This window comes from Accipiter gentilis, chromosome 37, assembly GCF_929443795.1.
Source record: "Accipiter gentilis chromosome 37, bAccGen1.1, whole genome shotgun sequence".
NCBI lineage: Eukaryota > Metazoa > Chordata > Aves > Accipitriformes > Accipitridae > Astur > Astur gentilis.
Window position 1 is genome coordinate 303535 of NC_064916.1, and position 26676 is coordinate 330210.

Here is a 26676-nt window from a genome sequence, read left to right on the forward strand (position 1 = left end):
TCCATTCCTCCATCCCTCCATCCCTCCATTTCTCCATCCCTCCAACCCTCCTCCAGCTCTCCATTTCTCTACCCCTCCATTTCTCCATTTCTCCATTTCTCCATCCCTCCAACGTCTCTCCTCCATCCCTCCATCTCTCTGTGCCTCCTCTATTTCTCCATCCCACCATCCTTCCATCCCTCCTCCCTCTATTTCTCCATCTCTCCATTTCTCCATTTCTCCATCCCTCCTCCATCTCTCCATCCCTCCGTCTCTCCATTTCTCCATTTCTCCATCCCTCCAACCCTTCTCCAGCTCTCCATTTCTCTATCCCTCCGTCTCTCCATTTCTCCATTTCTCCATCCCTCCATCCCTCCTCCATCTCTCCATTTCTCCATTCTTCCATCTCTCCATTTCTCCGTCCCTCCATTTCTCCATTCCTCCATCCCTCCATCCCTCCATTTTTCCATCCCTCCGCCTCTCCATTTCTCCATTTCTCCATCCCTCCATCTCTCCTCCATCTCTCCATCCCTCCATCCCTCCTCCATCTCTCCATTTCTCCATTCTTCCATCTCTCCATTTCTCCATCCCTCCATTTCTCCATTCCTCCAACCCTCCATCCCTCCATCCCTCCATTCCTCCATCCCTCCATCCCTCCATTTCTCCATCCCTCCAACCCTCCTCCAGCTCTCCATTTCTCTACCCCTCCATTTCTCCATTTCTCCATTTCTCCATCCCTCCAACGTCTCTCCTCCATCCCTCCATCTCTCCGTGCCTCCTCTATTTCTCCATCCCACCATCCTTCCATCCCTCCTCCCTCTATTTCTCCATCTCTCCATTTCTCCATTTCTCCATCCCTCCTCCATCTCTCCATCCCTCCGTCTCTCCATTTCTCCATTTCTCCATCCCTCCAACCCTTCTCCAGCTCTCCATTTCTCTATCCCTCCATCTCTCCATTTCTCCATTTCTCCATCCCTCCATCCCTCCTCCATCTCTCCATTTCTCCGTCCCTCCATTCCTCCATCCCTCCATCCCTCCATTTCTCCATCCCTCCAACCCTCCTCCAGCTCTCCATTTCTCTACCCCTCCATTTCTCCATTTCTCCATTTCTCCATCCCTCCATCTCTCCGTGCCTCCTCTATTTCTCCATCCCACCATCCTTCCATCCCTCCTCCATCTCTCCATCCCTCCGTCTCTCCATTTCTCCATCCCTCCATCCCACCATCCCTCCATCCCACCATCCCTCCATCCCTTCTCCTTCCCTCCATCCCACCATCCCTCCATCCCTTCTCCATCCCACCATCCCTCCATCCCTTCTCCATCCCACCATCCCTCCTCCGTCTTTCCATCCCTCCATCCCTCCCCCTCTCCCCTCACCTCCTTCCCCATGGCAGCTCCCGGCAGCTCCCAGTCCCTCCCAGTGCCTCCCAGTCCTCTCCCCACCTCCCCTTATAACCCACCTTGGGGAACCGCCCCAAGGTGACCTCGCCGGGACGCCTGGGTCCCTCCTTGGGGGGGGTGGGGACACCCCCCTCCCTTTTTGGAGGAGAACTAGGACAACCGGGGGGTCTTGGAGGGGACACCTGGGTCCCCCGAAACACCTGAGTCGCCCCCCCCCCCCCCCCCCCCCAAAAAAAAATCTGAGTCGCACAGCGGGGGGGGGGTCCCAAACATCCCCCCCAAACCCCCAGCGCCCTTGATGAAGTTCCCCTCCCCCTCCCCCAACGCTTATCAGGTTCTGGCTTATCAATTGCGGGGGAGGGGAGGCCCCAGACGCCCGGATCCCCTTTTGCCGCTCGTTAATGATTAATTACTGATAGCTTATCGGGCTCGTCCCCATAAGGCGCGTGTGGGAGGGTATAATGGGGGGGGGGGGATGTTTTTGGGGACCCAAGCGTCCGAGCTCCCATCATGCTTTGCTCTAAGCTTAGCTACTGCTTGGGGGGGGGGGGGGCCCCCCCCCCCCCCAAAAAAAAAAAAACCCCAAACCAACAAAAAACAACCCAAAAAAAGGTCCGGGACTTCCCATCATGCTCCGCTCTACCCCATAACCCCCGTCGCCCTTCTTTGGGGGGGGGGGGGGGATGTGGGTTTTTGGGGCCCCGCGGCGTCACCCTGGTTTTGGTTGGGTGAACCCAGGTGCTCGTCACGCCTCCCCCCCCCCCCCCAAAAAAAAAAAAAGGGGAACCCAAGCATCCGGGCTCCCATGATGCCTTGCTCTGCCCACCACCAACCCCATGGGGACCCAGGTGTTCCCAGTAAGCTTTGCGGGTGGATATGGGGGGGGGGGGGTGTGGTAGGATGGTGTGACCCACCCCGGATGCCCGGGTCCATCGCGGAAGACCCGTCGGGACTTTTGGGGTCCTCCAGCCTTCGATTGGAGAGGAGGGGGGGTGTCAGGTGAGACGGGATTGGTCCGGATGTCTGGGTCTCTTTGGGGTAGGAGGACCATGGGGTGGTGGGACTCGGACGCTTGGGTGACTTTGGGGTTAGGTCTATGGGTGGTGGGAGCTTTTGGGTGGTGGGACCCCTCGGGTGGTGGGACTCGGGCGTCTGGATCCCTTTGGAGCATCTATGGGGTGGTGGGATCCGGACGCCTGAGTCCCTTCGGGGTAGGATGTCCATGGGGTGGTGGGACCCATCGGGTGGTGGGACTCGGACGCCTGGGTTCACTTGGGGTGTTTACGGGGTGGTGGGACTCGGACGCTTGGGTGCCTTTGGGGCAGGAGGTCTGTGGGTGGTGGGACCCCTTGGGTGGTGGGACTCGGACACCTGGGTCCTTTTGGAGCGTCTATGGGGTGGTGGGACCCAGATGCCCGAGTCCCTTTGGTGTAGGAGGTTTATGGGTGGTGGGATCTTTTGGGTGGTGGGACTCATCGGGTGGTGGGACTCGGACGTCTGGGTGCCTTTGGGGCAGGAGTTCTATGGGTGGTGGGATCTTTTGGGTGGTGGGACCCCTTGGGTGGTGAGACTCGGGCGTCTGGATCCCTTTGGAGCATCTATGGGGTGGTGGGATCCGGATGCCCGAGTCCCTTTGGTGTAGGAGGTTTATGGGTGGTGGGATCTTTTGGGTGGTGGGACTCATCGGGTGGTGGGACTCAGATACTTGGGTGCCTTTGGGGCAGGAGGTTTATGGGTGGTGGGATCTTTTGGGTGGTGGGACTCATCAGGTGGTGGGACTCGGACGTCTGGGTCCCTTTGGGGCAGGAGTTCTATGGGTGGTGGGATCTTTTGGGTGGTGGGACCCCTTGGGTGGTGGGACTCAGACGCCTGGGTCCCTTTGGGGTGTCTATGGGGTGGTGGGACCCAGATGCCCGAGTCCCTTTGGTGTAGGAGGTTTATGGGTGGTGGGACTCGGACGCCTGGGTCCCTTTGGGGTGTCTATGGGGTGGTGGGATCCAGACACCTAGGTCCCTTTGGTGTAGGAGGTTTATGGGTGGTGGGATCTTTTGGGTGGTGGGACTCATCGGGTGGTGGGACTCAGACACTTGGGTGCCTTTGGGGCAGGAGGTTTATGGGTGGTGGGATCTTTTGGGTGGTGGGACCCCTTGGGTGGTGGGACTCGGACGCCTGGGTCCCTTTGGGGTGTCTATGGGGTGGTGGGACCCAGATGCCCGAGTCCCTTTGGTGTAGGAGGTTTATGGGTGGTGGGACTCGGACGCCTGGGTCCCTTTGGGGTGTCTATGGGGTGGTGGGATCCAGACACCTAGGTCCCTTTGGTGTAGGAGGTTTATGGGTGGTGGGATCTTTTGGGTGGTGGGACTCATCGGGTGGTGGGACTCAGACACTTGGGTGCCTTTGGGGCAGGAGTTCTATGGGTGGTGGGATCTTTTGGGTGGTGGGACCCCTTGGGTGGTGGGACTCGGACGCCTGGGTCCCTTTGGGGTGTCTATGGGGTGGTGGGACCCAGATGCCTGGGTGCTTTCAGGGTAGGAGGTCCATGGGGTGGTGGGACCTATTGGGTGGTGGGAACCCTTGGGTGGTGGGACTCGCACGCTTGGGTCATCTATGGGGTGGTGGGATCTGGACGCCTGGGTCCCTTTGGGGCAGGTCTATGGGGTGGTGGGACCCAGACCCTGAGGTCCTTTTGGAGCATCTATGGGGTGGTGGGACCCAGACCCTGAGGTCCTTTTGGAGCATCTATGGGGTGGTGGGACCCAGACCCTGAGGTCCTTTTGGAGCATCTATGGGGTGGTGGGACCCAGACCCTGAGGTCCTTTTGGAGCATCTATGGGGTGGTGGGACCCAGACCCTTAGGTCCTTTTGGAGCATCTATGGGGTGGTGGGACCCAGACCCTGAGGTCCTTTTGGAGCATCTATGGGGTGGTGGGACCCAGACCCTGAGGTCCTTTTGGAGCGTCTATGGGGTGGTGGGACCCAGACCCTGAGGTCCTTTTGGAGCATCTATGGGGTGGTGGGACCCAGACGCTTGGGTCCCTCCAGGGTAAGAGGTGCACGGGGTGGGGGTGGTGGGACCCAGACGCTTGGGTCCCTTCGAGAAGAGGGAAGGAAATGGGCTCGACTGGCTTCGAGCGGGGGAGGAGGCGAAGAACCCGGACGCCTGGGTTCCTCTTGTGTCTCGGGGGGGTGGGGGGGGGGGGGGAAGGAGGTGGCCAAATCCAGATGCTGGGGTCCCCTCGGACGCTCGCGTCCCCCTCAGTTGATGTTTCGACCTCCTCGGTCAGGTCCAGATTCTGCCGACATGCGCGTCTTCGTCTGCCTCCTCTTCTTCATCCCAGGTAGGGACCTTTCCTGGGATGCCTGTGTCCCCTGAGAGGGTGGGTGGGGGTCATGGTGGGAGTCCCTCTGGTTTTTGGGGGTGTAGGAGATGATGGGTAGGGGTCCCCAGATGCCTGGGTCCCCAAAACGCCTGGGTCCCCGGGTCCCTCTGGTCTTTGGGGTTGAAGGTATGGCCAGGAGATCTCCATCCGTGGCCACCTGGGTCCCTCGGGTCTTTGGGGTTGAAGGTATGGCCAGGAGATCTCCATCCGTGGCCACCTGGGTCCCTCGGGTCTTTGGGGTTGAAGGTATGGCCAGAAGGTCTCCATCCGTGGCCACCTGGGTCTCTCGGGTCTTTGGGGTTGAAGGTATGGCCAGGAGATCTCCATCCGTGGCCACCTGGGTCCCTCGGGTCTTTGGGGTTGAAGGTATGGCCAGAAGATCTCCATCCGTGGCCACCTGGGTCTCTCGGGTCTTTGGGGTTGAAGGTATGGCCAGAAGAACTCCATCCGTGGCCACCTGGGTCTCTCGGGTCTTTGGGGTTGAAGGTATGGCCAGGAGATCTCCATCCGTGGCCACCTGGGTCTCTCGGGTCTTTGGGGTTGAAGGTATGGCCAGGAGATCTCCATCCGTGGCCACCTGGGTCCCTCGGGTCTTTGGGGTTGAAGGTATGGCCAGGAGATCTCCATCCGTGGCCACCTGGGTCTCTCGGGTCTTTGGGGTTGAAGGTATGGCCAGAAGATCTCCATCCGTGGCCACCTGGGTCTCTCGGGTCTTTGGGGTTGAAGGTATGGCCAGAAGATCTCCATCCGTGGCCACCTGGGTCTCTCGGGTCTTTGGGGTTGAAGGTATGGCCAGAAGATCTCCATCCGTGGCCACCTGGGTCTCTCGGGTCTTTGGGGTTGAAGGTATGGCTAGGAGATCTCCATCCGTGGCCACCTGGGTCTCTCGGGTCTTTGGGGTTGAAGGTATGGCTAGGAGATCTCCATCCGTGGCCACCTGGGTCCCTCGGGTCTTTGGGGTTGAAGGTATGGCCAGAAGATCTCCATCCGTGGCCACCTGGGTCTCTCGGGTCTTTGGGGTTGAAGGTATGGCCAGGACATCTCCATCCGTGGCCACCTGGGTCTCTCGGGTCTTTGGGGTTGAAGGTATGGCCAGAAGATCTCCATCCGTGGCCACCTGGGTCTCTCGGGTCTTTGGGGTTGAAGGTATGGCTAGGAGATCTCCATCCGTGGCCACCTGGGTCCCTCGGGTCTTTGGGGTTGAAGGTATGGCCAGAACATCTCCATCCGTGGCCACCTGGGTCCCTCGGGTCTTTGGGGTTGAAGGTATGGCCAGAAGGTCTCCATCCGTGGCCACCTGGGTCTCTCGGGTCTTTGGGGTTGAAGGTATGGCCAGGAGATCTCCATCCGTGGCCACCTGGGTCTCTCGGGTCTTTGGGGTTGAAGGTATGGCCAGAAGATCTCCATCCGTGGCCACCTGGGTCTCTCGGGTCTTTGGGGTTGAAGGTATGGCCAGAAGATCTCCATCCGTGGCCACCTGGGTCCCCAGACACCTGGATCTCCAGATGCCCGAGTCCCTCAAGCTGCCCAGGGTCCTTCTGGCCTTTGAGGGTTGAAAGTCTCCACAAAAAATCTCAGTCCCCGGACATCTGGGGCTCCAGACACCTGGGTGCCCAACCACCTGCGTCCCCCAAAACACCCACGTCCCGGGACGTCTCGGTCCTTCGACGACCTAAGTCCCTCCGGCGTTTGGGGTTGAAGGTGTCTCCGGAACATCTCCAGCCCTGGACTCCTGGATCCCTGGACCTTCGGGTCTTTGATAACCTGGGTCCCCAAATTCTTGGGTCTCCAAAACACCTCCAAGACCTTCCGTCTTTCTCCAGGCTCCCTGTCCATGTGCTCGGAGCCGGTGAAGGGTCCAAAGGAGTTGGTGGCCGGGTTGGGTTCCTGCCTCTACATCTCCTGCCGCTACGACCTGTGTCAAGTGGGATCGGACACCAAGCTCCAGAAACTCCTTTGGCTCCGTAATCCCTTTTACGAAAGCACGATGAAGGAATTTATTGGGGTGAAGGTGAGCGAACCCCCAAGAACCCCAGAAGCCAACAAGGGCGACTGCAGCCTGATCCTGCGCCACGTCCGAGCCGGCGACGCCGGTTTGTACGGGTTGCGGTTGGTGGCCGGTCCCACCGGTCGGAAGAAAGAACAACTCCTGTGGATACACCGTGTCACCATCAATGTCACCGGTAGAGATGGAGGACACCCCCTTGTCCCCCCAAATTGTTCCCTTTTGTCCTGCCCATTTTCCCCCCAGTATCCCCACATCGTCACCCCAGTATCCCCACGTCGTCACCCCAGTATCCCCACGTTGTCCCCCCAGTATCCCCACATTGTCACCCCATTTTCCCCCATTATCCCCACGTCGTCACCCCAGTATCCCCATGTTGTCACCCCAGTATCCCCACGTCGTCACCCCAGTATCCCCACGTTGTCCCCCCATTGTCCCCCTACTTATTCCCTCATTGTCCCCCCAAATTGTTCCCCTTTGTCCTGCCCATTGTCACCCCAGTATCCCCACGTCGTCACCCCAGTATCCCCATGCTGTCCCCCCAGTATCCCCACGTCGTCACCCCAGTATCCTCATGTTATCCCCCCATTATCCCCCCATTGTCCCCCCAGTATCCCCACGTCATCACCCCAGTATCCCCATGCTGTCCCCCCAGTATCCCCACGTCGTCACCCCAGTATCCCCACATCGTCACCCCAGTATCCTCACGTTATCCCCCCATTATCCCCCCATTGTCACCCCAGTATCCCCACATCGTCCCCCCAGTATCCCCACATCGTCACCCCAGTATCCTCACGTTATCCCCCCATTATCCCCCCATTGTCACCCCGGTATCCCCACGTTGTCCCCCCATTATCCCTCCCCTTGCCCCCCCTTTCCCCCCCCATTATCCCCCTCCCATTATCCCCATCATCCTCCCACCCCCCCGCATCCCCCATATTGTTCCCCATCGCCCCCCCCTTGTCCCCCCATTATCCCCCCCCACTGTGCCCCCCAACCCCCCCATCACCCCATATTGACCCCCCCTTACCCTCTCCTCCATCTCTCCCCCCCCCCCGCCCCCCAACCACCTCTCGCAGACACCCCACCTGCCCCCCACCTATGGCCGGACCCAACGCCCCTCACCCAAGGCCAGAAGACCACCCTTGGGTGCTGGGTGCACCCCTCCTGCCCCGAAGAAACCTTCACCCTCACCTGGGAGGGACCCATCACCAGGACACCGGGGGTCCACGTGGAGGCCTGGACCCCCCCGGATACCGTCGTGTCCTTCCCGGTTCTCGGCAACCTCTTGACCTTCGAACCTTTTTGGTACCACGACGGGACCTTCCTCAACTGCAGCATTCGGGGGTCCGATAGAAAAACCATCTCCTGGGCGTCCCGGGAGCTCCAGGTCAACTGTGAGATATGGGGTGGGGGTCCTTGGGTGGGTGGGTGGGGGGGGGTTTTGGGGTGGGGGGCACCTGGGTTCCTCATGGAAGGGTTATGGGGGGACGGCAGATGAGCCTGGCCTGGGCGTCCCACCAACTTTGAGATATTTGGGGGGGGGGGGGGTCCCTGGGGGGGTTCCTTGGGGGTTATGGGGGTCCCTGGGGGGGTTATGGGGGTCCCTGGGGGTTATGGGGGTCCTTGGGGGTTATGGGGGTCGCTAGGGGGGGTTATGGGGGTCCCTGGGGGGGGTTATGGGGGTCCCTGGGGGTTACGGGGGTCCCTGGGGGGGTTATGCGGGTCCCTGGGGGTTATGGGGGTCGCTGGGGGGGGTTATGGGGGTCCCTGGGGGTTATGGGGGTCGCTGGGGGGGGGTTATGGGGGTCCCTGGGGGGGGTTATGGGGGTCCCTGGGGGTTACGGGTGTCCCTGGGGGGGTTATGCGGGTCCCTGGGGGTTATGGGGGTCCCTGGGGGGGGGTTATGGGGGTCCCTGGGGGTTACGGGGGTCCCTGGGGGGGTTATGTGGGTCCCTGGGGGTTATGGGGGTCGCTGGGGGGGGTTATGGGGGTCCTTGGGGGTTATGGGGGTCCCTGGGGGGGGTTATGGGGGTCCCTGGGGGTTACGGGGGTCCCTGGGGGGGTTATGCGGGTCCCTGGGGGTTACGGGGGTCCCTGGGGGGGTTATGCGGGTCCCTGGCGTTATGGGGGTCGCTGGGGGGGGTTATGGGGGTCCCTGGGGGGGGGTTATGGGGGTCCCTGGGGGTTATGGATGTCCCCTGGCTGCCCCATATGGGGATTATGGGGGGGGGTCCCTTGAGGAGGCTATAGGGGTCCTGGAGGGATTTGGGGGGGATCCCTGGGGCGCTTATGGGATTCTAGAAGTGCGCGTAGGACCCATACTGGTTTGTACTGGTCCCCGTCCCCCCCCCCCGCCGCCGCCAGACGCCCCGCGGGACGTGCGGGTGGAGGTGACGCCGTCGTCGCCCGTCCACGAGGGCCAGGAGGTGACGCTGAGCTGCCGGAGCTCGGCCAAACCCCCGTCCCACACCTACACCTGGAGCGCGGGGGGCCGGATCCTGCCCCACCAGGCGGCCCAGGTGGTCCTGGGGACCGTCCAGGCCACCGACAGCGGCTCCTACAGCTGCCGGGCCACCAACGCCGTGGGGACGACCGAGTCGCCCCCCACCGTCCTCAAGGTCTACTGTGAGTGGGGCGAGATGGGGCGGGGCGGGCGGGGCAAGGTGGCGGCATGGGGGGACCTGTCAATCACCCTTAGCACCACCCCATGAAGCACCTGTCAATCACCATTAGCCCCATCCACGAGGCACTTGTCAATCACCCTTAGCTCCACCCCATGAAGCACCCATCAATCACCCTTGGCCCCGCCCCATGAGGCACCTGTCAATCACCCTTAGCCCCGCCCCATGAGGCACCTGTCAATCACCCTTACCTCTACCCCACGAGGCACTTGTCAATCACCCTTAGCCCCACCCCATGAGGCACCTGTCAATCACCCTTAGCCCCGCCCCACGAGGCACCTGTCAATCACCCTTAGCTCCGTCCCATGAGGCACCTGTCAATCACCCTTAGCTCCACCCCACGAGGCACCTGTCAATCACCCTTAGCCCCACCCACCCCATGAAGCACCTGTCAATCACCATTAGCCCCACCCCACGAGGCACCTGTCAATCACCCTTAGCCCCGCCCCACGAGGCACTTGTCAATCAACCTTAGCCCCACCCCACAAAGCACCCATCAATCACCCTTAGCCCCGCCCCATGAAGCACCTGTCAATCACCCTTAGCCCCGCCCCACGAAGCACCCATCACCCTTAGCCCCGCCCCACGAGGCACATGTCAATCACCCTTAGCCCCACCCCACGAGGCACCCATCAATCACCCTTAGCCCCACCCCACGAGGCACTTGTCAATCACCCTTAGCCCCGCCCCACGAGGCACTTGTCAATCAACCTTAGCCCCACCCCACAAAGCACCCATCAATCACCCTTAGCCCCGCCCCACGAAGCACCCATCAAACACCCTTAGCCCCGCCCCATGCCGAAACTGTCATCCGCCCAGAGCCCCACCCCACAAGTCACCTGCCAATCACCCTTCGCCCCGCCTCTTTCTGGCCCCGGGGGGGGGAGGCGTGTCCAGGACCTCTCCCAACCAACGACCCCCCACAGACGCCCCGCGGGACGTGCGGGTGGAGGTGACGCCGTCGTCCCCCGTCCACGAGGGCTGGGAGGTGACGCTGAGCTGCCGGGACTCCTCCAACCCCCCGTCCCACACCTACACCTGGAGCCTGGAGGGCCACATCCTGCCCCACCGCACGGCCCAGGTCCTCCTACGGGCCACCAAGGCCACGGACGGCGGCTCCTACAGCTGCCAGGCCACCAACGACTTAGGGACAGCCAAGTCCTTCCCTACCACCCTTGAGGTCTACTGTGAGTGGGGCAAGATAGCGGTGGAGGGTGGGGCAAGATGGCGGTGGGGTGGTCAAGAGGGTTGTAGGGTGGTCAAGATGGCGGTGGGGTGGTCAAGATGGTTGTAGGGCGGTCAAGATGGCGGTGGGGTGGTCAAGATGGTTGTAGGGTGGTCAAGATGGCGGTGGGGTGGTCAAGATGGCAGTGAGGTTGGTCAAGAGGGTTGTAAGGTGGTCAAGATGGCGGTGGGGTGGACAAGATGGTTACGGGGTGGTCAAGATGGTTACGGGGTGGTTCAAGATGGCGGTACGTGGTCAAGACGGTTGTAGGGTGGTCAAGATGGCGGTGGGGTGGTCAAGATGGTTGTAGGGCGGTCAAGATGGCGGTGTGGTGGTCAAGATGGTTGTAGGGTGGTCAAGATGGCGGTGAGGTTGGTCAAGAGGGTTGTAAGGTGGCCAAGATGGCGGTGAGGTGGTCAAGAGGGTTGTAGGATGGTCAAGATGGCGGTGGGGTAGTCAAGAGGGTTGTAGGGTGGTCAAGATGGCGGTGAGGTTGGTCAAGAGGGTTGTAAGGTGGCCAAGATGGCGGTGAGGTGGTCAAGAGGGTTGTAGGGTGGTCAAGATGGCGGTGAGGTTGGTCAAGAGGGTTGTAGGGTGGTCAAGATGGCGGTGGGGTGGTCAAGATGGTTGTAGGGTGGTCAAGATGGCGGTGAAGTTGGTCAAGACGGTTGTAGGGTGGTCAAGATGGCGGTGGGGTGGTCAAGAGGGTTGTAAGGTGGTCGAGATGGTGGTGAGGTTGGTCAAGAGGGTTGTAGGGTGGTCAAGATGGCGGTGGGGTGGTCAAGATGGTTGTAGGGTGGTCAAGATGGCGGTGGGGTGGTCAAGATGGTTGTAGGGTGGTCAAGATGGCGGTGAGGTTGGTCAAGAGGGTTGTAGGGTGGTCAAGATGGCGGTGGGGTGGTCAAGATGGTGGTGGGGTGGTCAAGAAGGTTGTAGGGTGGTCAAGATGGCGGTGGGGTGGTCAAGAGGGTTACGGGGTGGTCAAGATGGTTACGGGGTGGTCAAGATGGCAGTAGGGTGGTCAAGACGGTTGTAGGGCGGTCAAGATGGCGGTGGGGTGGTCAAGATGGTTGTAGGGTGGTCAAGATGGCGGTGAAGTTGGTCAAGACGGTTGTAGGGTGGTCAAGACGGCGGTGGGGTGGTCAAGATGGTTGTGGGGTGGTCAAGATGGTTGTAGGGCGGTCAAGATGGCGGTAGGGTGGTCAAGACGGTTGTAGGGCGGTCAAGATGGCGGTGGTGCGGTCACGGTGGTCATAGGTGGTCAAGATGGCCGTAGAGCGGTCGAGGTGGAGATTGGTTGGCCGCCGTGGTAGTACGGTGGTCGGGGGGGTCGTGAGGTGGTCAAGACGGCCAATGGGGTGGTCAAGATGGTGGTAGGGCGGGGTCAAGGTCACCGTAGGCGGTCAAGATGGCCGTAGGGTGGTCAAGGCGGTGGCGGTAGGCTAGTCACGGTGGCCGTGGGGTGGGCAAGTTGGCCGTAGGGTGGTGGGAGTGGCCAAAGGATGGGGGTGTGGCACGTGGCCCCTTCAGCCAATCCCCTTTAGCCCCGCCTCTCACGCTTAGCCCCGCCTTCTCCCCTTCCCTAGACCCTCCCCGAACGGCCACCTTGGAGAACTTGACCTCTCTACCGGCGCTTGTGGGTTCCCGCGTCACCATACGCTGCGCTTTTGGCCCCGCCCACCCCGCTCCCTCCTACGTCCAATGGCTACGCAACGATCGCTGGGAGGCCAACACCCCCGGCCCCGCCCTCACCTTCAACGCCGACCCCGCCCGTGCCGGCACCTATCGTTGCGCCGGCCAAAATGCCGCCGGCAGGGCCCTCTCCCCGCCCCTCTCCGTCATCGTCTGGTGTGAGTGGTGGTTTCGAGGCCCCCCCCCCCCCTCCCCCATTGGTGGTGGCAGTTTCGGGGGGCCCTGGGAGCGGTTTCATGACCCCCCCTCACAGTTCTCCCTCCACCCCCAAAATGGAGGTTTCGAGGCCCCCAACAATCATTTCAGGTGGCCCCCCCCCCCCCAATTAAGGTTTCAAGCCCCCCCGCTAGTGCTTTTGAGCCCCCCCCCCCCAGCCCTAGATCACAGTTTTGAGCCCCCCCGGCGCTAAATGACAGTTTCAAGCCTCCCCCAGCCCTCTTTTGAGACCCCTACCCCCAAATATTGGTTTCAAGCCACCCCCCGCAGCCCTAAATGACAGTTTCAAGCCTCCCCCTGCCCCCTTTTGAGACCCCTACCCCTAAATATTGGTTTCAAGCCCTCCCCTGCAGCCCTAAATGACAATTTTAACCCCCCCGCCCCATTTTGAGCTCCCGCCACCCCCAAATATTGGTTTCAAGCCTCCCCCGCAGCCCTAAATGACAGTTCCAAGCCTAGCCCTTGAGACCCCTACCCCCAAATATCAATTTCAAGCCCTCCCCTGCAGCCCTAAATGACGGTTTCAAGCCCCCCAGCCCTCTTTTGAGACCCCCTACCCCCAAATATCGGTTTCAAGCCCTCCCCTGCAGCCCTAAATGACAATTTTAACCCCCCCGCCCCATTTTGAGCTCCCGCCACTCCCAAATATTGGTTTCAAGCCCCCCCCAGCCCTAAATGACAGTTCCAAGCCTCGCCCTTGAGACCCCTACCCCCAAATATCAGTTTCAAGCCCTCCCCTGCAGCCCTAAATGACAGTTTCAAGCCCCCCCAGCCCCCTTTTGAGACCCCCTACCCCCAAACATCAATTTCAAGCCCTGCCCCGCAGCCCTAAACGACAATTTTACCCCCCCCCCCGCCCCATTTCGAGCTCCCGCCACCCTCCCCAAATATCGGTTTCAAGGCGCCCCAACCTCCGCCGACGCCGGTTTCTCTCCCGTTTCCTCCAGATCCTCCCAAAACCGTACGGGTCCTGCAGAGCCCGGCGGGTCCGGTGGTGGCCGGGGGGGGTCCCGTACGACTCCGCTGCCAGGTGGGAGCTTCCAACCCCCCCGAGGTGACGATCGGGTGGTTCAAAAACGGGCAGGAGCTGCCCGTGCCCACCCCCGACCTCCTTCTACCGGGACCCCAACCCACCGACGCCGCCGTCTACGCCTGCCAGGCCCGAAACGACGTGGGGGTCGCCCGCAGCCCCCCCGTCACCCTCGACGTCCTCTGTGAGTCGTACCCCAAAAATTCTCTCCGCCCACCCCCCCCCCCCAGGGTGGATCCCCCCATACACCCCTTTTTTGTTATGGGAAGCACCCAGGTATCTGGGATCCCCCCCCCCCCCAAAAGGGGACCCAGGTATCTGGGACCCCCCCCACCCAAAAAAAAAAGAGGACCCAGGTATCTGGGACGCCCCAAAAAAAGAGGACCCAGGTATCTGGGAGCCCCCCAAAAAGAGGACCCAGGGATCTGGGACCCCCCCACCCCAAAAAAAGAGGACCCAGGTATCTGGGACCCCCCCACCCAAAAAAAAAGAGGACCCAGGTATCTGGGACGCCCCAAAAAAAGAGGACCCAGGTATCTGGGACCCCCCCCAAAAAGAGGACCCAGGTATCTGGGACCCCCCCACCCCAAAAAAAGAGGACCGAGGTATCTGGGATCCCCCCCAAAAAAAGAGGACCCAGGTATCTGGGACCCCCCCCACCCCAAAAAAAGAGGACCGAGGTATCTGGGATCCCCCCCAAAAGCAGACCCAGGTATCTGGGACCCCCCCCAAAAAGACGATCCAGGTATCTGGGACACCCCACTCAAAAAAAAGAGGACCCAGCTATCTGGGACCCCCCCAAAAAGAGAACCCAGGTATCTGGGACCCCCCCCCCCAAAAAAAGGGGACCCAGGTATCTGGGACCCCCCCCCCAAAAGCAGACCCAGGTATCTGGGACCCCCCCCCCCCCAAAAAAAAAGACGATCCAGGTATCTGGGACCCCCCCCCCCAAAAAGAGGACCCAGGTATCTGGGACCCCCCCAAAAAGCAGACCCAGGTATCTGGGACCCCCCCCCCCCCCAAAAAAAGACGATCCAGGTATCTGGGACCCCCCCACCCCAAAAAAAGAGGACCGAGGTATCTGGGACCCCCCAAAAAAAGAGGACCCAGGTATCTGGGCCCCCCCCCCCCCCAAAAAAAGGGGCCCCAGGCATCCAGGTGACCCCCCCCCCCCAACTCTGGACCCCCTTTTCCCCCCTATGGCAAGCACCCAGGTACCTGGGGACCCCCCCCCCCCCCCCCCCCAAAATACAACCCAGGTATCTGCCCCCCCCCCCCCCAACCCCAACCCCAAAAAGGGGGTCCCCAGTTTTGGGGGTGCTGACGTTTGCGCCGCAGTCGGACCCCAAGGGGTCGAGCTGGTGCCGGACCCCAGCGGACGGGTGCAGGATTCGACCAACGTCACCCTCCGGTGTCGCGCCGACGCTCGCCCCCCACCCAGCGCCTTCGAGTGGTTTCGAGACGAAAGACCCCTCGGTCGGACCCCTAAAGGATTATGGGTAATCCTGGCGGCGGAAACTCGGCTATCGGGGCGCTATCGGTGCCGCGTCACCAATGACATCGCCACCGTTGACTCCGATGACGTCATCGTCACCGTTTACCGTAAGGGACTTGGGCGGTTGCGTCTTATTTTTTTTTTGGTCCCATTGGGAACCCAAGCGTCCGGATGAGGTTGGGTGGGTGGGATGGGACCCAGAGATATTTGGGACCGGGGGGAGGGAGGGGGGGACGGGGACACCCCCAAAAATTTGGGTGTGGCCTCTTCTTCTTGACCCCGCCCCCCCCCTAGACTCCGCCGCCACCATCCTCCGAAGAACCTTCGTGGGTCTCGGCGCGGGGCTGAGCGTCCTCCTGGCGTTGGGCACCCTTGGGTGCTTCCTCCGCCGACGGTGAGATGGGAATCTCAGGTTTTTTGGGTGTCACCTCCCCCCCTGTCCCCAAACTTAAAGGACCCCAAATTTTGGGTAGGGTGGGGGTGGGGGGGGGGGGGGGACGACCACACCCAGGTGTCCCGGTTGTCCCCTTTAGGTGGCGGAGGCAGATGGCAGCCGATGAGGAACCCGTGGTAGAACCATCAGGGACCTTCTTCCTCTGCAATAAGAAGGTACGTCGGCCCACCCATCGATGTCTGGGTGTCCCCTGTCCCCCCCCCCCTCCCCGAGACACATGGGTGCCCCCCCCCCCCCCGTGGGACATCTGGGTCCTCAAGGTGCTACTTGAGGGGGGATCCCCCAATTTCGCGGCAGCCCCAGGTTCCTGGGTCCCCCCGACTTCCTCGTGGCGCCGATGACACCGACACCATCAGTTACTCGTCGTTGCTGTCACCTCCTACGTCTGGCGCTGTCCCCAGGTGACACCCCCGCCCCCATCGTCATGTCACACCCCTCCCGATCTCTGAGGGGTCCCAGGGACATCGGGGCGCCCTTGTCTCTCCCTCTTTTGTCATCGTGTCCCCCCCCCCCCCCCCACACCCCCCCAGGCTGCGAGGGGACACCGTGGTCTACACCGTCCTCAAGAGGAACGATGGTTCTGCAAAGGTGCCCAAGTGCTCCACGTCCCCCTTGATGTCCCCCATAACCTCAATGTCCCCCATGTCCTCCTTGATGTCCCTAACGTCCCCCTTGATGTCCCCCCCGAGCTCCATCGTCCCGATATCCTCAATGTCCCCCATGACCCCCTTGAGGTCCACCATGTCCCCAACGTCCCCCATGTCCCCCTTGCTGTCCCCCATGTGCTCCATCTCCTCGCTAACCTCAATGTCCCCCATGACGCCCTTGAGGTCCACCATGTCCCCCACGTCCCCCTTGATGTCCCCCATGTCCCCAATGTCCCCCACAACCCCCTTGATGTCCCCCTTGATGTCCCCCACGTGCTCCATCTCCTCGCTAACCTCAATGTCCCCCATGATGCCCTTGAGGTCCACCATGTCCCCAATGTCCCCCTTGATGTCCCCCATGTCCCCAATGTCCCCCACGACCCCCTTAATGTCCCCCTTGATGTCCCCCACGTGCTCCATCTCCCCAATAACCTCAATGTCCCCCATGACCCCCTTGAGGTCCACCATGTCCTCAATGTCCCCCTTGATGTCCCCCATGTCCCCAATGACCCCCTTGATGTCCCCCACGTCCCCCTTGATGTCCCCCACGTGCTCCATCTCCTCGCTAACCTCAATGTCCCCCATGACCCCCTTGATGTCCCCCATGTCCCCAATGTCCCCCACGACCCCCTTGATGTCCCCCTTGATGTCCCCCACGTGCTCCATCTCCTCGCTAACCTCAATGTCCCCCATGACCCCCTTGATGTCCCCCATGTCCCCCACGACCCCCTTGATGTCCCCCTTGATGTCCCCCACGTGCTCCATCTCCCCAATAACCTCAATGTCCCCCATGACCCCCTTGAGGTCCACCATGTCCCCAATGTCCCCCTTGAGGTCCCCCATGTCCCCCATGTCCCCCTTGCTGTCCCCCACGTGCTCCATCTCCCCGATAACCTCAATGTCCCCCATGACCCCCTTGAGGTCCACCATGTCCCCAATGTCCCCCTTGATGTCCCCCATGTCTCCAATGTCCCCCACGACCCCCTTGAGGTCCCCCACGTCCCCCTCGATGTCCCCCTCGACGTCCCCGTCCCCTGTCACAGCCACCCTCCGTCCCCACAGGCCACCGAAGGTCCTGACTACGAGAACGTCCCACCTGGTCCCAGCAACAGAAACAGGGACGGGGATGGGGACCGGGACGGGACGCTGGTCTACGCGGCTCTGGCCCTGTCCTCTCCGGGGCCACAACAGGGACATGCCGGGGACGTTGGGGACACCGTTGAGTACGCCGCTCTGAGGCACTGAGACCTTGGGGACACCAAGATACGGGGAAGTAGCCACCACGGGGACACGGGGACACCGTAAAATCTCCACGGGGACACCATAAAGCGGCCAGAGGGACACGAGGACTCGGCCACCACGGGGACACAGGAACGCGGCCACCGTGAGGTTCACAGGCAGATGGTGGCATTGAGGACATGGAGACACCGAGGACACGGTGGTGGCCACTGTGGGGTACATGTCACCATGGAGGACATGCCACAACCACGGCCACCACCATGGGGACATGCCACCATGGAGGACATGCCACAATCATGGCTATCATGGGGACATGTCACCGTGGAGGACATGCCACAACCATGGCCACCACCATCACCGGGATGTGCCACCATGGAGGACGTGCCACCACGGGGGACGTGCCACAACCATGGCCGCCACCACCACCACCACAGAGGACATGTCACAACCACGGCCACCACCACCACCGGGATGTGCTACCATGGAGAACATGCCACCATGGAGAACGTGCCACCATGGAGAAAGTGCCACCACGAGGGACATGCCACCACGAGGGACATGCCACAACCATGGCCACCACCACCACCACCGGGACATGCCACCATGGAGGACTTGCCACCATGGAGGACTTGCCACCACAAGGGACATGCCACCATGAGGGACATGCCACCACCACGGAGGACATGCCACAACCATGGCCACCACCACCACCGGGACGTGCCACCATGGAGAACGTGCCACCATGGAGAACATGCCACCACAAGGGACATGCCACCATGAGGGACATGCCACCACCACGGAGGACATGCCACAACCATGGCCACCACCACCACCGGGACGTGCCACCATGGAGAACGTGCCACCATGGAGGATGTCCCACCACGAGGGACATGCGATAACCATGGCCACCACCACCACCACCACCACGGAGGACATGTCACAACCACGGCCACCACCACCACCGGGATGTGCCACCATGGAGAACGTGCCACCATGGAGAACGTGCCACCACGAGGGACATGCCACCACAAGGGACGTGCCACAACCATGGCCACCACCACCACCGGGATGTGCCACCATGAAGAACGTGCCACCACGAGGGACGTGTCACCACGAGGGACGTGCCACCACGAGGGACGTGCCACAACCATGGCCACCACCAACACCGGGATGTGCCACCATGGAGAACGTGCCACCACGAGGGACGTGTCACCACGAGGGACGTGCCACCACGAGGGACGTGCCACAACCATGGCCACCACCACCACCGGGACGTGCCACCACGGAGAACGTGCCACCACGGAGAACGTGCCACCACGAGGGACGTGCCACAACCACCGCCACCTTGAGGACACCAGGTTGATGGCCACCACCACCGTGGCAGACTTGCCAGGACATGGACGGTGATACGCCGCTGCCACCGAGAAAGCCACCGTCACCCCCCCCCAATAAAATAATTAGGGTTAATTAATTGGCCCGGACGCTTGGGTCCTCTCCTGTCGCGACCGGTGTCCCCGGAGCCGGATGGGTGGGGGGGGTTGGTTAGGACGGAATGGGGTGGGAGTGGCCGTCCGGACGCTTGGGTCCCTTGGGATGGGGGGGAGGAGTGGGAAGGCTGGGGGGGGATTTATGGTCATCGGTCCCTCCCTGCCACCGTCCGTCCGTCTGTCCGTCCGTCCGCCTGCTGCTACGGTAGGGCTCATCTTCTTCTTCTACCCCGGAACTTCACCCAACCCAAGGACCCACCCCCCTGTCCCCCACCTAGAGACCCCACCACCAACCCAGGGAACCCACCACCCACCTCAGGAACCCCCCAAAGACCCCACTTCCAACCCAAGGACCCCACCACCCACCTCAGGAACCCCCTGGGAACCCCCCAAAGACCCCACCTCCAACCCAGGGACCCACCACCCACCTCAGGAACCCCCCAAAGACCCCACCTCCAACCCAGGAACCCACCACCCACCTCAGGAACCCCCCAAAGACCCCACTTCCAACCCAGGGACCCACCACCCACCTCAGGAACCCCCTGGGAACCCCCCAAAGACCCCACCTCCAACCCAGGGACCCACCACCCACCTCAGGCCCCCCAGGAACCCCCTAGAGACCCCACCTCCAACCCAGGGACCCACCACCCACCTCAGGAACCCCCCAAAGACCCCACCTCCAACCCAGAGACCCCACCACCCACCTCAGGAACCCCCCAAAGACCCCACCTCCAACCCAGGGACCCCACCACCCACCTCAGGAACCCCCCAAAGACCCCACCTCCAACCCAGAGACCCCACCACCCACCTCAGGAACCCCCCAAAGACCCCACCTCCAACCCAGGGACCCACCACCCACCTCAGGAACCCCCCAAAGACCCCACCTCCAACCCAGAGACCCCACCACCCACCTCAGGAACCCCCCAAAGACCCCACCTCCAACCCAGGGACCCACCACCCACCTCAGGAACCCCCCTAGAGACCCCACCTCCAACCCAGGGACCCACCACCCACCTCAGGAACCCCCCTAGAGACCCCACCTCCAACCCAGGGACCCCACCACCCACCTCAGGAACCCCCCAAAGACCCCACCTCCAACCCAGAGACCCCACCACCCACCTCAGGAACCCCCCCAAGACCCCACCTCCAACCCAGGGACCCACCACCCACCTCAGGAACCCCCCTAGAGACCCCACCTCCAACCCAGGGACCCCACCACCCACCTCAGGAACCCCCCAAAGACCCCACCTCCAACCCAGGGACCCCACCACCCACCTCAGGAACCCCCCAAAGACCCCACTTCCAACCCAGGGACCCACCACCCACCTCAGGCCCCCCAGGAACCCCCTAGAGACCCCACCTCCAACCCAGGGACCCACCACCCACCTCAGGCCCCCCAGGAACCCCCTAGAGACCCCACCTCCAACCCAGGGACCCACCACCCACCTCAGGCCCCCCAGGAACCCCCTAGAGACCCCACCTCCAACCCAGGGACCCACCACCCACCTCAGGAACCCCCCAAAGACCCCACTTCCAACCCAGGGACCCCACCACCCACCTCAGGAACCCCCCAAAGACCCCACTTCCAACCCAGGGACTCCACCACCCACCCTACCGAACCCTAGTAGATCCCAACGGCCATTGGCCAACTCAACTGAACCTTAGAAGATCCTGGTCACCATTGGCTGCCCCATCTCAAGGTCTGGAAGACCCCGGCCACCATGGCATCCCCACCCTTTGCCATCAACCACCGCCTGTGTTTGGGGGTCTACGCGGGTGCCTTCACCTTGGGGTTGCCCCTCAACGTGGCAGCCCTGGTGGCCTTGGGGACAGCGGCCCGACGCCGGCGCCTGCTGCCCGCCGACATCCTCCTCCTCAACCTGACCATCGCCGACCTAGCGCTGGTGGCCTCCTTGCCCGTCCGCATGGCCGAGGCGGCATGGGAAACCACCTGGAAGCTTCCGCCGGCCCTCTGCCCGCTCTTCGTCTTCCTCTTCTTCACCAGCATCTACCTCACCATCCTCTCCCTCACCGCCCTCAGCGTCGACCGTTACCTCAGCGCCGCCTTCCCCGTCCAATACCGCCGGCGCCGACGGGCAAGCCACGCCGCCGCCGCCGCCGCCGCCTTCTGGGTGGCCGCTTTGGCCCACTGTAGCGTGGTCTACGTGGCCCAACCCGACGCGGCAGTCAACGGCACGGCGTGCTACACCCGTTTCGCCGGTCCTCAGCTGGCCGTGCTGCTGGCTCTCCGCCTGGAGATCTTCCTGGTGCTCTTCTGCCTACCCTTGGCCATCACCGCCTTCTGCTACGGCCGCTTGGTCTGCATCGTGGTCTCCCTCCCCACCGCGACGCCGGGTAAGAGGCAACGAGCGGTGGCCCTGGCGTCGGCCACGGCCGTGGCCTTTGTCCTCTGCTTCGCCCCTTTCAACGTCTCCCACGTGGTGGGGTACCTACGGCGGGAGAACCCACCTTGGAGAGCCTACGCCTTGCTGCTCACCACCCTCAGCGCTTGCCTCGACCCTCTCATCTTCTGCTTCTCCTCTGCCGCCCTAAGACGGGGTCTCTGGCAGGTTTGGGACACGGTGGGACTCGGTCGGCTCCGTGCCAGGCGCCGGCTGCCGGTGGGGCAAAGCGAGGGTCCGGCTGAGGTGACTGGACGTGGAGGATCTGGAGTATCTTCACATCAAGGGGTAGATGGTGCTAGGCTGGTGACACCTTGGGGGCTTCAGACCTGAAAGAGCCCAACGTGGGACGTGGGTTTTGGGAGGGGGGGTGGTTGCGGGATGTGGGGATGGCTTGGGGATGGTTTTGGGTGAGATGAGGAGGTGTTTGGTGGTTGGAGCTTTATGAGCCATGAAAGTCTTCCTTGGGCTGGGTGGGATGAGTTGGGTTCACCTGAAGCTTTGGGTTGAGTTGGGGTCTGCTGAGACGTCGGGTTGAGGTGGGGTCTGCTGAGACGTCGGGGTGACGTGCGGTCTGTCGAGACGTCGGGGTGACGTGCGGTCTGCCGAGACGTCAGGTTGACGTGGGATCAACAGAGACGTTGGGTTGAGGTGGGGTCAACAGAGACGTCGGGTTGAGGTGGGGTCTGCCGAGACGTTGCGTTGACGTGGGATCAACAGAGACGTTGGGTTGAGGTGGGGTCAACAGAGACGTCGGGTTGAGGTGGGGTCTGCCGAGACGTTGCGTTGACGTGGGATCAACAGAGACGTTGGGTTGAGGTGGGGTCAACAGAGACGTCGGGTTGACGTGGGGTCAACAGAGACGTCGGGTTGACGTGGGGTCAACAGAGACGTTGGGTTGAGGTGGGGTCAACAGAGACGTTGGGTTGAGTTGCTTCTCCTGCCCTCTTCCCCCTCATCATCCTCCAGTTCTGAGGTCACGGGCAGTGGCCAATGCGTCTCTCCTGCATCTGCGTCCCTTCCAGGAGAGCCAATCGGGTGAAAGTAAGGGGGTGGAGGGGGGGTGGAGACCTACATGCCTGAGTCTTCTCCTGGCTCTGGAGCCAAGTAGGTGAAGGTAGGTTGACAGGGGTGGGAATCCGGATGCCTGGATCCTCTCCGGTGCCCATTGGGTGAAGGAAGGTCATGGAGTGTGGGAACCTGGACTCCTGGGTCCTTCTGCTCCCATAATGCCCTGGGGCTGAGCCGCTGCCCCTTCCCTGGTGCCTCTTGTCCCCATTTCCAAGGAACTTGGGATTCCCTCGGGGAAAGCGGAGAGCAGCCAGATGCCTGGGTCCGTTCCCAGATGCCGGGATCCCTTGGGAAGACGAAGAAAGGATGTCTGGGTCCTTGGGTGCGGTGGGGGGAGGGAAAAAGACACCCCCCACCCCCCCCCCCCCCACCGGACGTCTGGGTCCCCTGCGGACGTGTGCCCATGAATGTGGCTTTTGGCTGCGGTCAAAAAAAAAAATGAAAAAAACATCAAAACTTCCTCGATGTTATCAAAGCCACTTCCCCCTCCTCCCCCCATCACCAGAGGGACCCAGGCATCCGGGGAAAAAGAGGGGGGGGGCTTGGGAGGGTGAGGGGGGAGGCACCCAGACATTTGGGAGAGGCCCCCGGCGTTGGAGGCCACCCAAAATCCCATTGGGATAATAAGGTACGGAGAGGGAATAAAGGGGGATGGGGGAGGTTGGGGTGCCGGGGGGGGGGGGGGGGGGGGGCACCCAGATGCCTGGGTCCTCTCCTGAAGGTTTGGGTCCTTTTGGGGGGTTTGGGGGGGGGGGGGGGGGGGTCACGGATGCCTGGGTCCCCTCTGGGATTTTGGGAGGGGGACACGGTGGAGGCGGGGGTGTTGGTTGGATGGATGCCGGGGTCTTCTATGGTGGGGAGGGGGAGGTTATACTGGGAGGAATTGGGAGAGGATGGGGGGAGGAACTGGGATGGTGTTGGGGAAGGGGGGGGGGGCTGCCCTGGATGCCTGGGGTCCCCCCCCCCTCACACCTTGGGTGGGGGGGGTGGTGAATATATATTTCTAGGCATTGGACCAGATCCAACCCCCCCCCCCCCCAAAAAAAGGGACCCAGATATCCGGGGGCTCCCCCACCCTCCCCCTAACGCTCCCAAGGGACCCCGGTTTTTGGGGGCTCCCTCTCCCCTCCCCAACCCAACCCCCACCCCCCAGGGACCCAAGCATCCGGGGACCCAGGCATTTGCCCCTCCCCCCCCCCCACCCCCCCTCGCAGGAAACAATTAAACAAATAAGGGTGGCACCACCCAGTCCGGACAACTGGGTCCAGTTTGGGAGTGGGAGGCAGTGGTGGAAAGCCTGGACGACTGGATCCCCCTTGGAGCAAGGTGAGACCACCACGGTCCCCCCCCCACCCCCACCCCCAAATGCCTGGGGTCCGTTTACGTAGGTGGGTTGGAGTAGGGTGAGGACCACCTGGATGCCTGGGTCTTCTCCGCGTCCCCCTCTTGGTCCGTTGGTTGGACCAGGAAAAGCCTCCTGAGATACTTGGGTTCTTCCTGAGATACTTGGGATCCTCCTGAGATACTTGGGATCCTCCCGAGATACTTGGGATCCTGCCCCAATAGGACCCGCAGCACCCACCCAGGTCCTTTCCCCCCCACCCAATCCTCTTACGGGTCCACGTATCTCCCCAGGGTTGTCCTCCAACCATGCTGGTCCTCACTATCTACATCCTGACCTTCTCCGTGGGCTTCCCGGCCAACGTCTTCACCTTCGCCACCCTCTTGGGCAAGGCCCGTCGGCGTGTCTCCCCCTCCGACATCCTCCTCCTCAACCTGACGGCCGCCGACCTTCTGCTTCTCCTCTTCCTCCCTTTCAAGATGGCCGAAGCTGCCGCCGGCATGACTTGGCCCTTACCGGCTGTCCTCTGCCCGGTGGCCAACTTCTGCTTCTACTCCAGCATCTATCTCAGCAGCCTCTTTTTGGCGGCCCTCAGCGTTGAGCGGTATCTCGGCGTCGTCTTCCCCCTCCAGTACAAGGACCGGAGAAGACCGGCGCGGGTCATGGCCGCCAGCGTTGTCCTCTGGCTCTTGGCCTGTTCCCATTGCTCCATCGTCTTCGTGGCCCAGTATCATGGTGGTGGGAACCGGACCCCAGCCAACAGGTCCACGGTTATCGGCTCCGATGGCTCCACGGTCAACGGGTTCAAGCTTGGGAGCTCCAAGATGTCCAACGTTGATGACTTCAACCTCAATGGCTTCAGCATCTCCAACCCTGATGGCTTCACCCACAGTAACTCTCAGATCTCCAGCCCCAACATCAGCAAGCCCAAGGTCTTCGATATCTCCAACCCCGGCGACTCCACGGACAATAACTTCATCCCCCACGGCTCCAAGAGCACCAACAGCGACATCTCCGCCCGCAGTGGCTCCACGATCTCCAGCCCCACCGTCTCCACCTCCAAAACCTCCACCACCAAAGGCGCCAACATCCAGGACATCTCTGGCCCTGCTGGTGTCTCCCAGACCTCCACCATCCCCAGTTCATCTGCTCCCAGCGTCCATGATCGCTCCACCGCCGACAAAATCCAAAAGTGCTACGATGACTTCTCCGAGGACCAGCTGAGCTTTGTCCTCCCGCTACGCCTGGAGCTCTTCCTCGTCCTCTTCCTCCTGCCCTTCACCGTCACCATCTTCTGCTACATCAACTTCGTGCGAGCCCTCCTCGCCCGACCAAATATCCCTCTGGAGAAGAAACAACGAGCCGTGGGCTTGGCCGTGGCCACCATGGTCAACTTTGGGGTCTGCTTTGCGCCCTACAACCTCTCGCACGTGGTGGGCTTCGTGGAGAAACGGAGCCCGGACTGGAGGGTCTACGCTTTGCTCTTCACCAGCCTCAATGCCGCTCTAGACCCTCTCGTCTTCTACTTCTCCTCCACGGCGGTGCAGAGGGCCATGGCCAGGGTGGTGGTGGCCGTGCAGCACAAGCTCCGGGTGGTGGTGGGTTGGTATTACGGGGCGCGTTCTCCTGGGCCTTCCCAGAATGAGTCTGAGGGCTCGTTGACGTGAAGCTTGTTGGGGGGACCCGGGGAGGGGGTGGGGGGGTGAATGGTCTCACCACGGGTGGGGGGTTGGATTTGGGGGGGTCGGGGGTCGGAAGGGCTTTGGACGATGGTGGCGTTTCTAATGTCCTTAGGGTCGCGGCCGACTTGGCCTCATAGCATCGAGGAACGCTGGGTCGTAGGAACATCTCCAACAGCTGTAGGGCTACGGAGGACCCGTGGTTCGGGGTGATGACATCATGCACCGGGTCACGGCGTCATCTCCGACATCCGTGTGGCCACGCACAACTTGGACCCATAGTTTGAAGTTTATGGTCTCCATAGATCCGTGGGCCCCATGGGGCCAAGACGGATGTTGTTCGTGGCCTCCAGGGGTTGAGGGTCTCCATGAAGCCGAGGTCTGTGTTGGTCGGTGGCCTCCATGGGTCAATATCCCGCGTCGGTTGACGTTCTGCATGGGTTGACATCCCGCATGGGTTGACATCCCGTGGGGGGTCGATGTTCTCCGTGGCTTGATGACCTCCATGGGTCAATATCCCACGTCGGTTGACGTTCTGCATGGGTTGATATCCCGTGGGGGGTCGATGTTCTCCGTGGCTTGATGACCTCCATGGGTCAATATCCCACGTCGGTTGACGTTCTGCATGGGTTGACATCCCGTGGGGGGTCGATGTTCTCCGTGGCTTGATGGCCTCCATGGGTTGGTGGCCTCTATGGGGTGGCGGCCTCCGTGGGGTGGTCTCCTCCTCTCCTTGCTGTTCCCCCAGAGAGCCCCACCCCAAAATACGAGATATTTATTCAAGACTCTGGTCCAAGAGTGGTCAATGCTGAAATGGGGGGGGTGGGTGGGTGAAGATCTGGACATCTGGGTCCAAGAGGAGAAGAGGGACCCGTGGGTCCCTTGGTGGGGTGGGGGGGGGTGGGTGGGCACATCCTGATGGGGGGTGGGGGGATGGACACGCCCGGACCCCTGGGAGATGGTGGTGATGATGGTGGGGAGAAGAAGGTTCCCGAACGCCTGGGGGTGTTGTGTGTCGTCATCGTCCCCCCCCCAAATTTTTGGGGTGGGGGGGTAGGATGGTAGAACTCTACCCATGGTGCTCTAGCGCCATCTAGTGGCCTGGACGTCTTCTGGCACCCATGGGTGGGTGCTCCCCCACCCAAGCCCCCTCTCCAGCCAAAATCCTGGGTCCCCTTGGCTAAAAGATCCCCCCCTCCCCCTTCCTCCCCCACCAAGGGGCCCCAGGAGTCCGGGGTAATTTCCCTA

At 61.9% G+C, this 26676-nt stretch overlaps 3 protein-coding genes and 2 long non-coding RNA genes across 19 annotated transcripts in view; 3 read left to right on the forward strand and 2 right to left on the reverse strand.

Annotated features, from left to right (window-relative positions):
- ATP4A (ATPase H+/K+ transporting subunit alpha) overlaps nt 1–21041 on the reverse strand; it is a 40041-nt gene extending 19000 nt beyond the window's left edge. The window contains exon 1 of the mRNA XM_049793280.1: nt 20721–21041. Within this exon, the coding sequence (XP_049649237.1) occupies nt 20721–20942 (222 nt within the window). The 5' untranslated portion in view covers nt 20943–21041. The remainder of the gene's footprint in view (nt 1–20720) is intronic.
- On the forward strand, nt 2208–11628 carry CD22 (CD22 molecule). 15 transcript variants are annotated; one of them, XR_007504841.1, is made up of 9 exons: nt 2208–2379; nt 4665–4718; nt 6584–6943; nt 7845–8162; nt 9133–9393; nt 10376–10824; nt 11248–11288; nt 11410–11450; nt 11531–11628. XR_007504841.1 is itself a non-coding variant. In XM_049793279.1 (7 exons), exons 2-6 carry the CDS (start codon nt 4682–4684, stop codon nt 10741–10743), a joined length of 1344 nt encoding a protein of 447 aa, XP_049649236.1. In that variant the 5' UTR covers nt 2208–2379; nt 4665–4681; the 3' UTR covers nt 10744–10764; nt 11390–11595. The 15 variants fall into 15 exon arrangements, 1 of the variants encoding a protein (XP_049649236.1); XR_007504834.1 differs by adding an exon at nt 11046–11086 and having other exon boundaries at nt 11248–11328; nt 11410–11595; XR_007504839.1 differs by lacking the exon at nt 11410–11450 and adding an exon at nt 11046–11086 and having other exon boundaries at nt 11248–11328; nt 11531–11595.
- On the reverse strand, nt 5070–5756 carry LOC126035149 (uncharacterized). Its single transcript, XR_007504848.1, has 3 exons — nt 5698–5756; nt 5278–5397; nt 5070–5165 (listed from the first exon to the last, which is right to left on the reverse strand). It is a non-coding gene; the product is annotated as an uncharacterized LOC126035149 (long non-coding RNA).
- Nucleotides 21042–21849: 808 nt separating the features above from the next.
- Nucleotides 21850–22794, forward strand: LOC126035148 (uncharacterized). Its single transcript, XR_007504847.1, has 4 exons — nt 21850–21869; nt 21954–22015; nt 22072–22099; nt 22156–22794. It is a non-coding gene; the product is annotated as an uncharacterized LOC126035148 (long non-coding RNA).
- A 918-nt stretch (nt 22795–23712) lies between these two features.
- Nucleotides 23713–25416, forward strand: LOC126035130 (free fatty acid receptor 2-like). Its single transcript, XM_049793221.1, has 2 exons — nt 23713–23733; nt 24043–25416. The coding sequence occupies exon 2, from the start codon at nt 24058–24060 to the stop codon at nt 25414–25416; it is 1359 nt and encodes a 452-aa protein (XP_049649178.1). The 5' UTR covers nt 23713–23733; nt 24043–24057.
- The last annotated feature ends 1260 nt before the right edge of the window (nt 25417–26676 follow it).

Coding starts and splice junctions, on each gene's coding strand:
- CD22 (XM_049793279.1), top strand. CDS start 4,682: ATGCGCGTCTTCGTCTGCCTCCTCTTCTTCATCCCAG. Junction 6,944..7,844: donor TGTCACCATCAATGTCACCG/GTAGAGATGGAG, acceptor CACCTCTCGCAG/ACACCCCACCTGCCCCCCAC. Junction 8,163..9,132: donor CCGGGAGCTCCAGGTCAACT/GTGAGATATGGG, acceptor CGCCGCCGCCAG/ACGCCCCGCGGGACGTGCGG.
- LOC126035130 (XM_049793221.1), top strand. CDS start 24,058: ATGCTGGTCCTCACTATCTACATCCTGACCTTCTCCGTGGGCTTCCCG.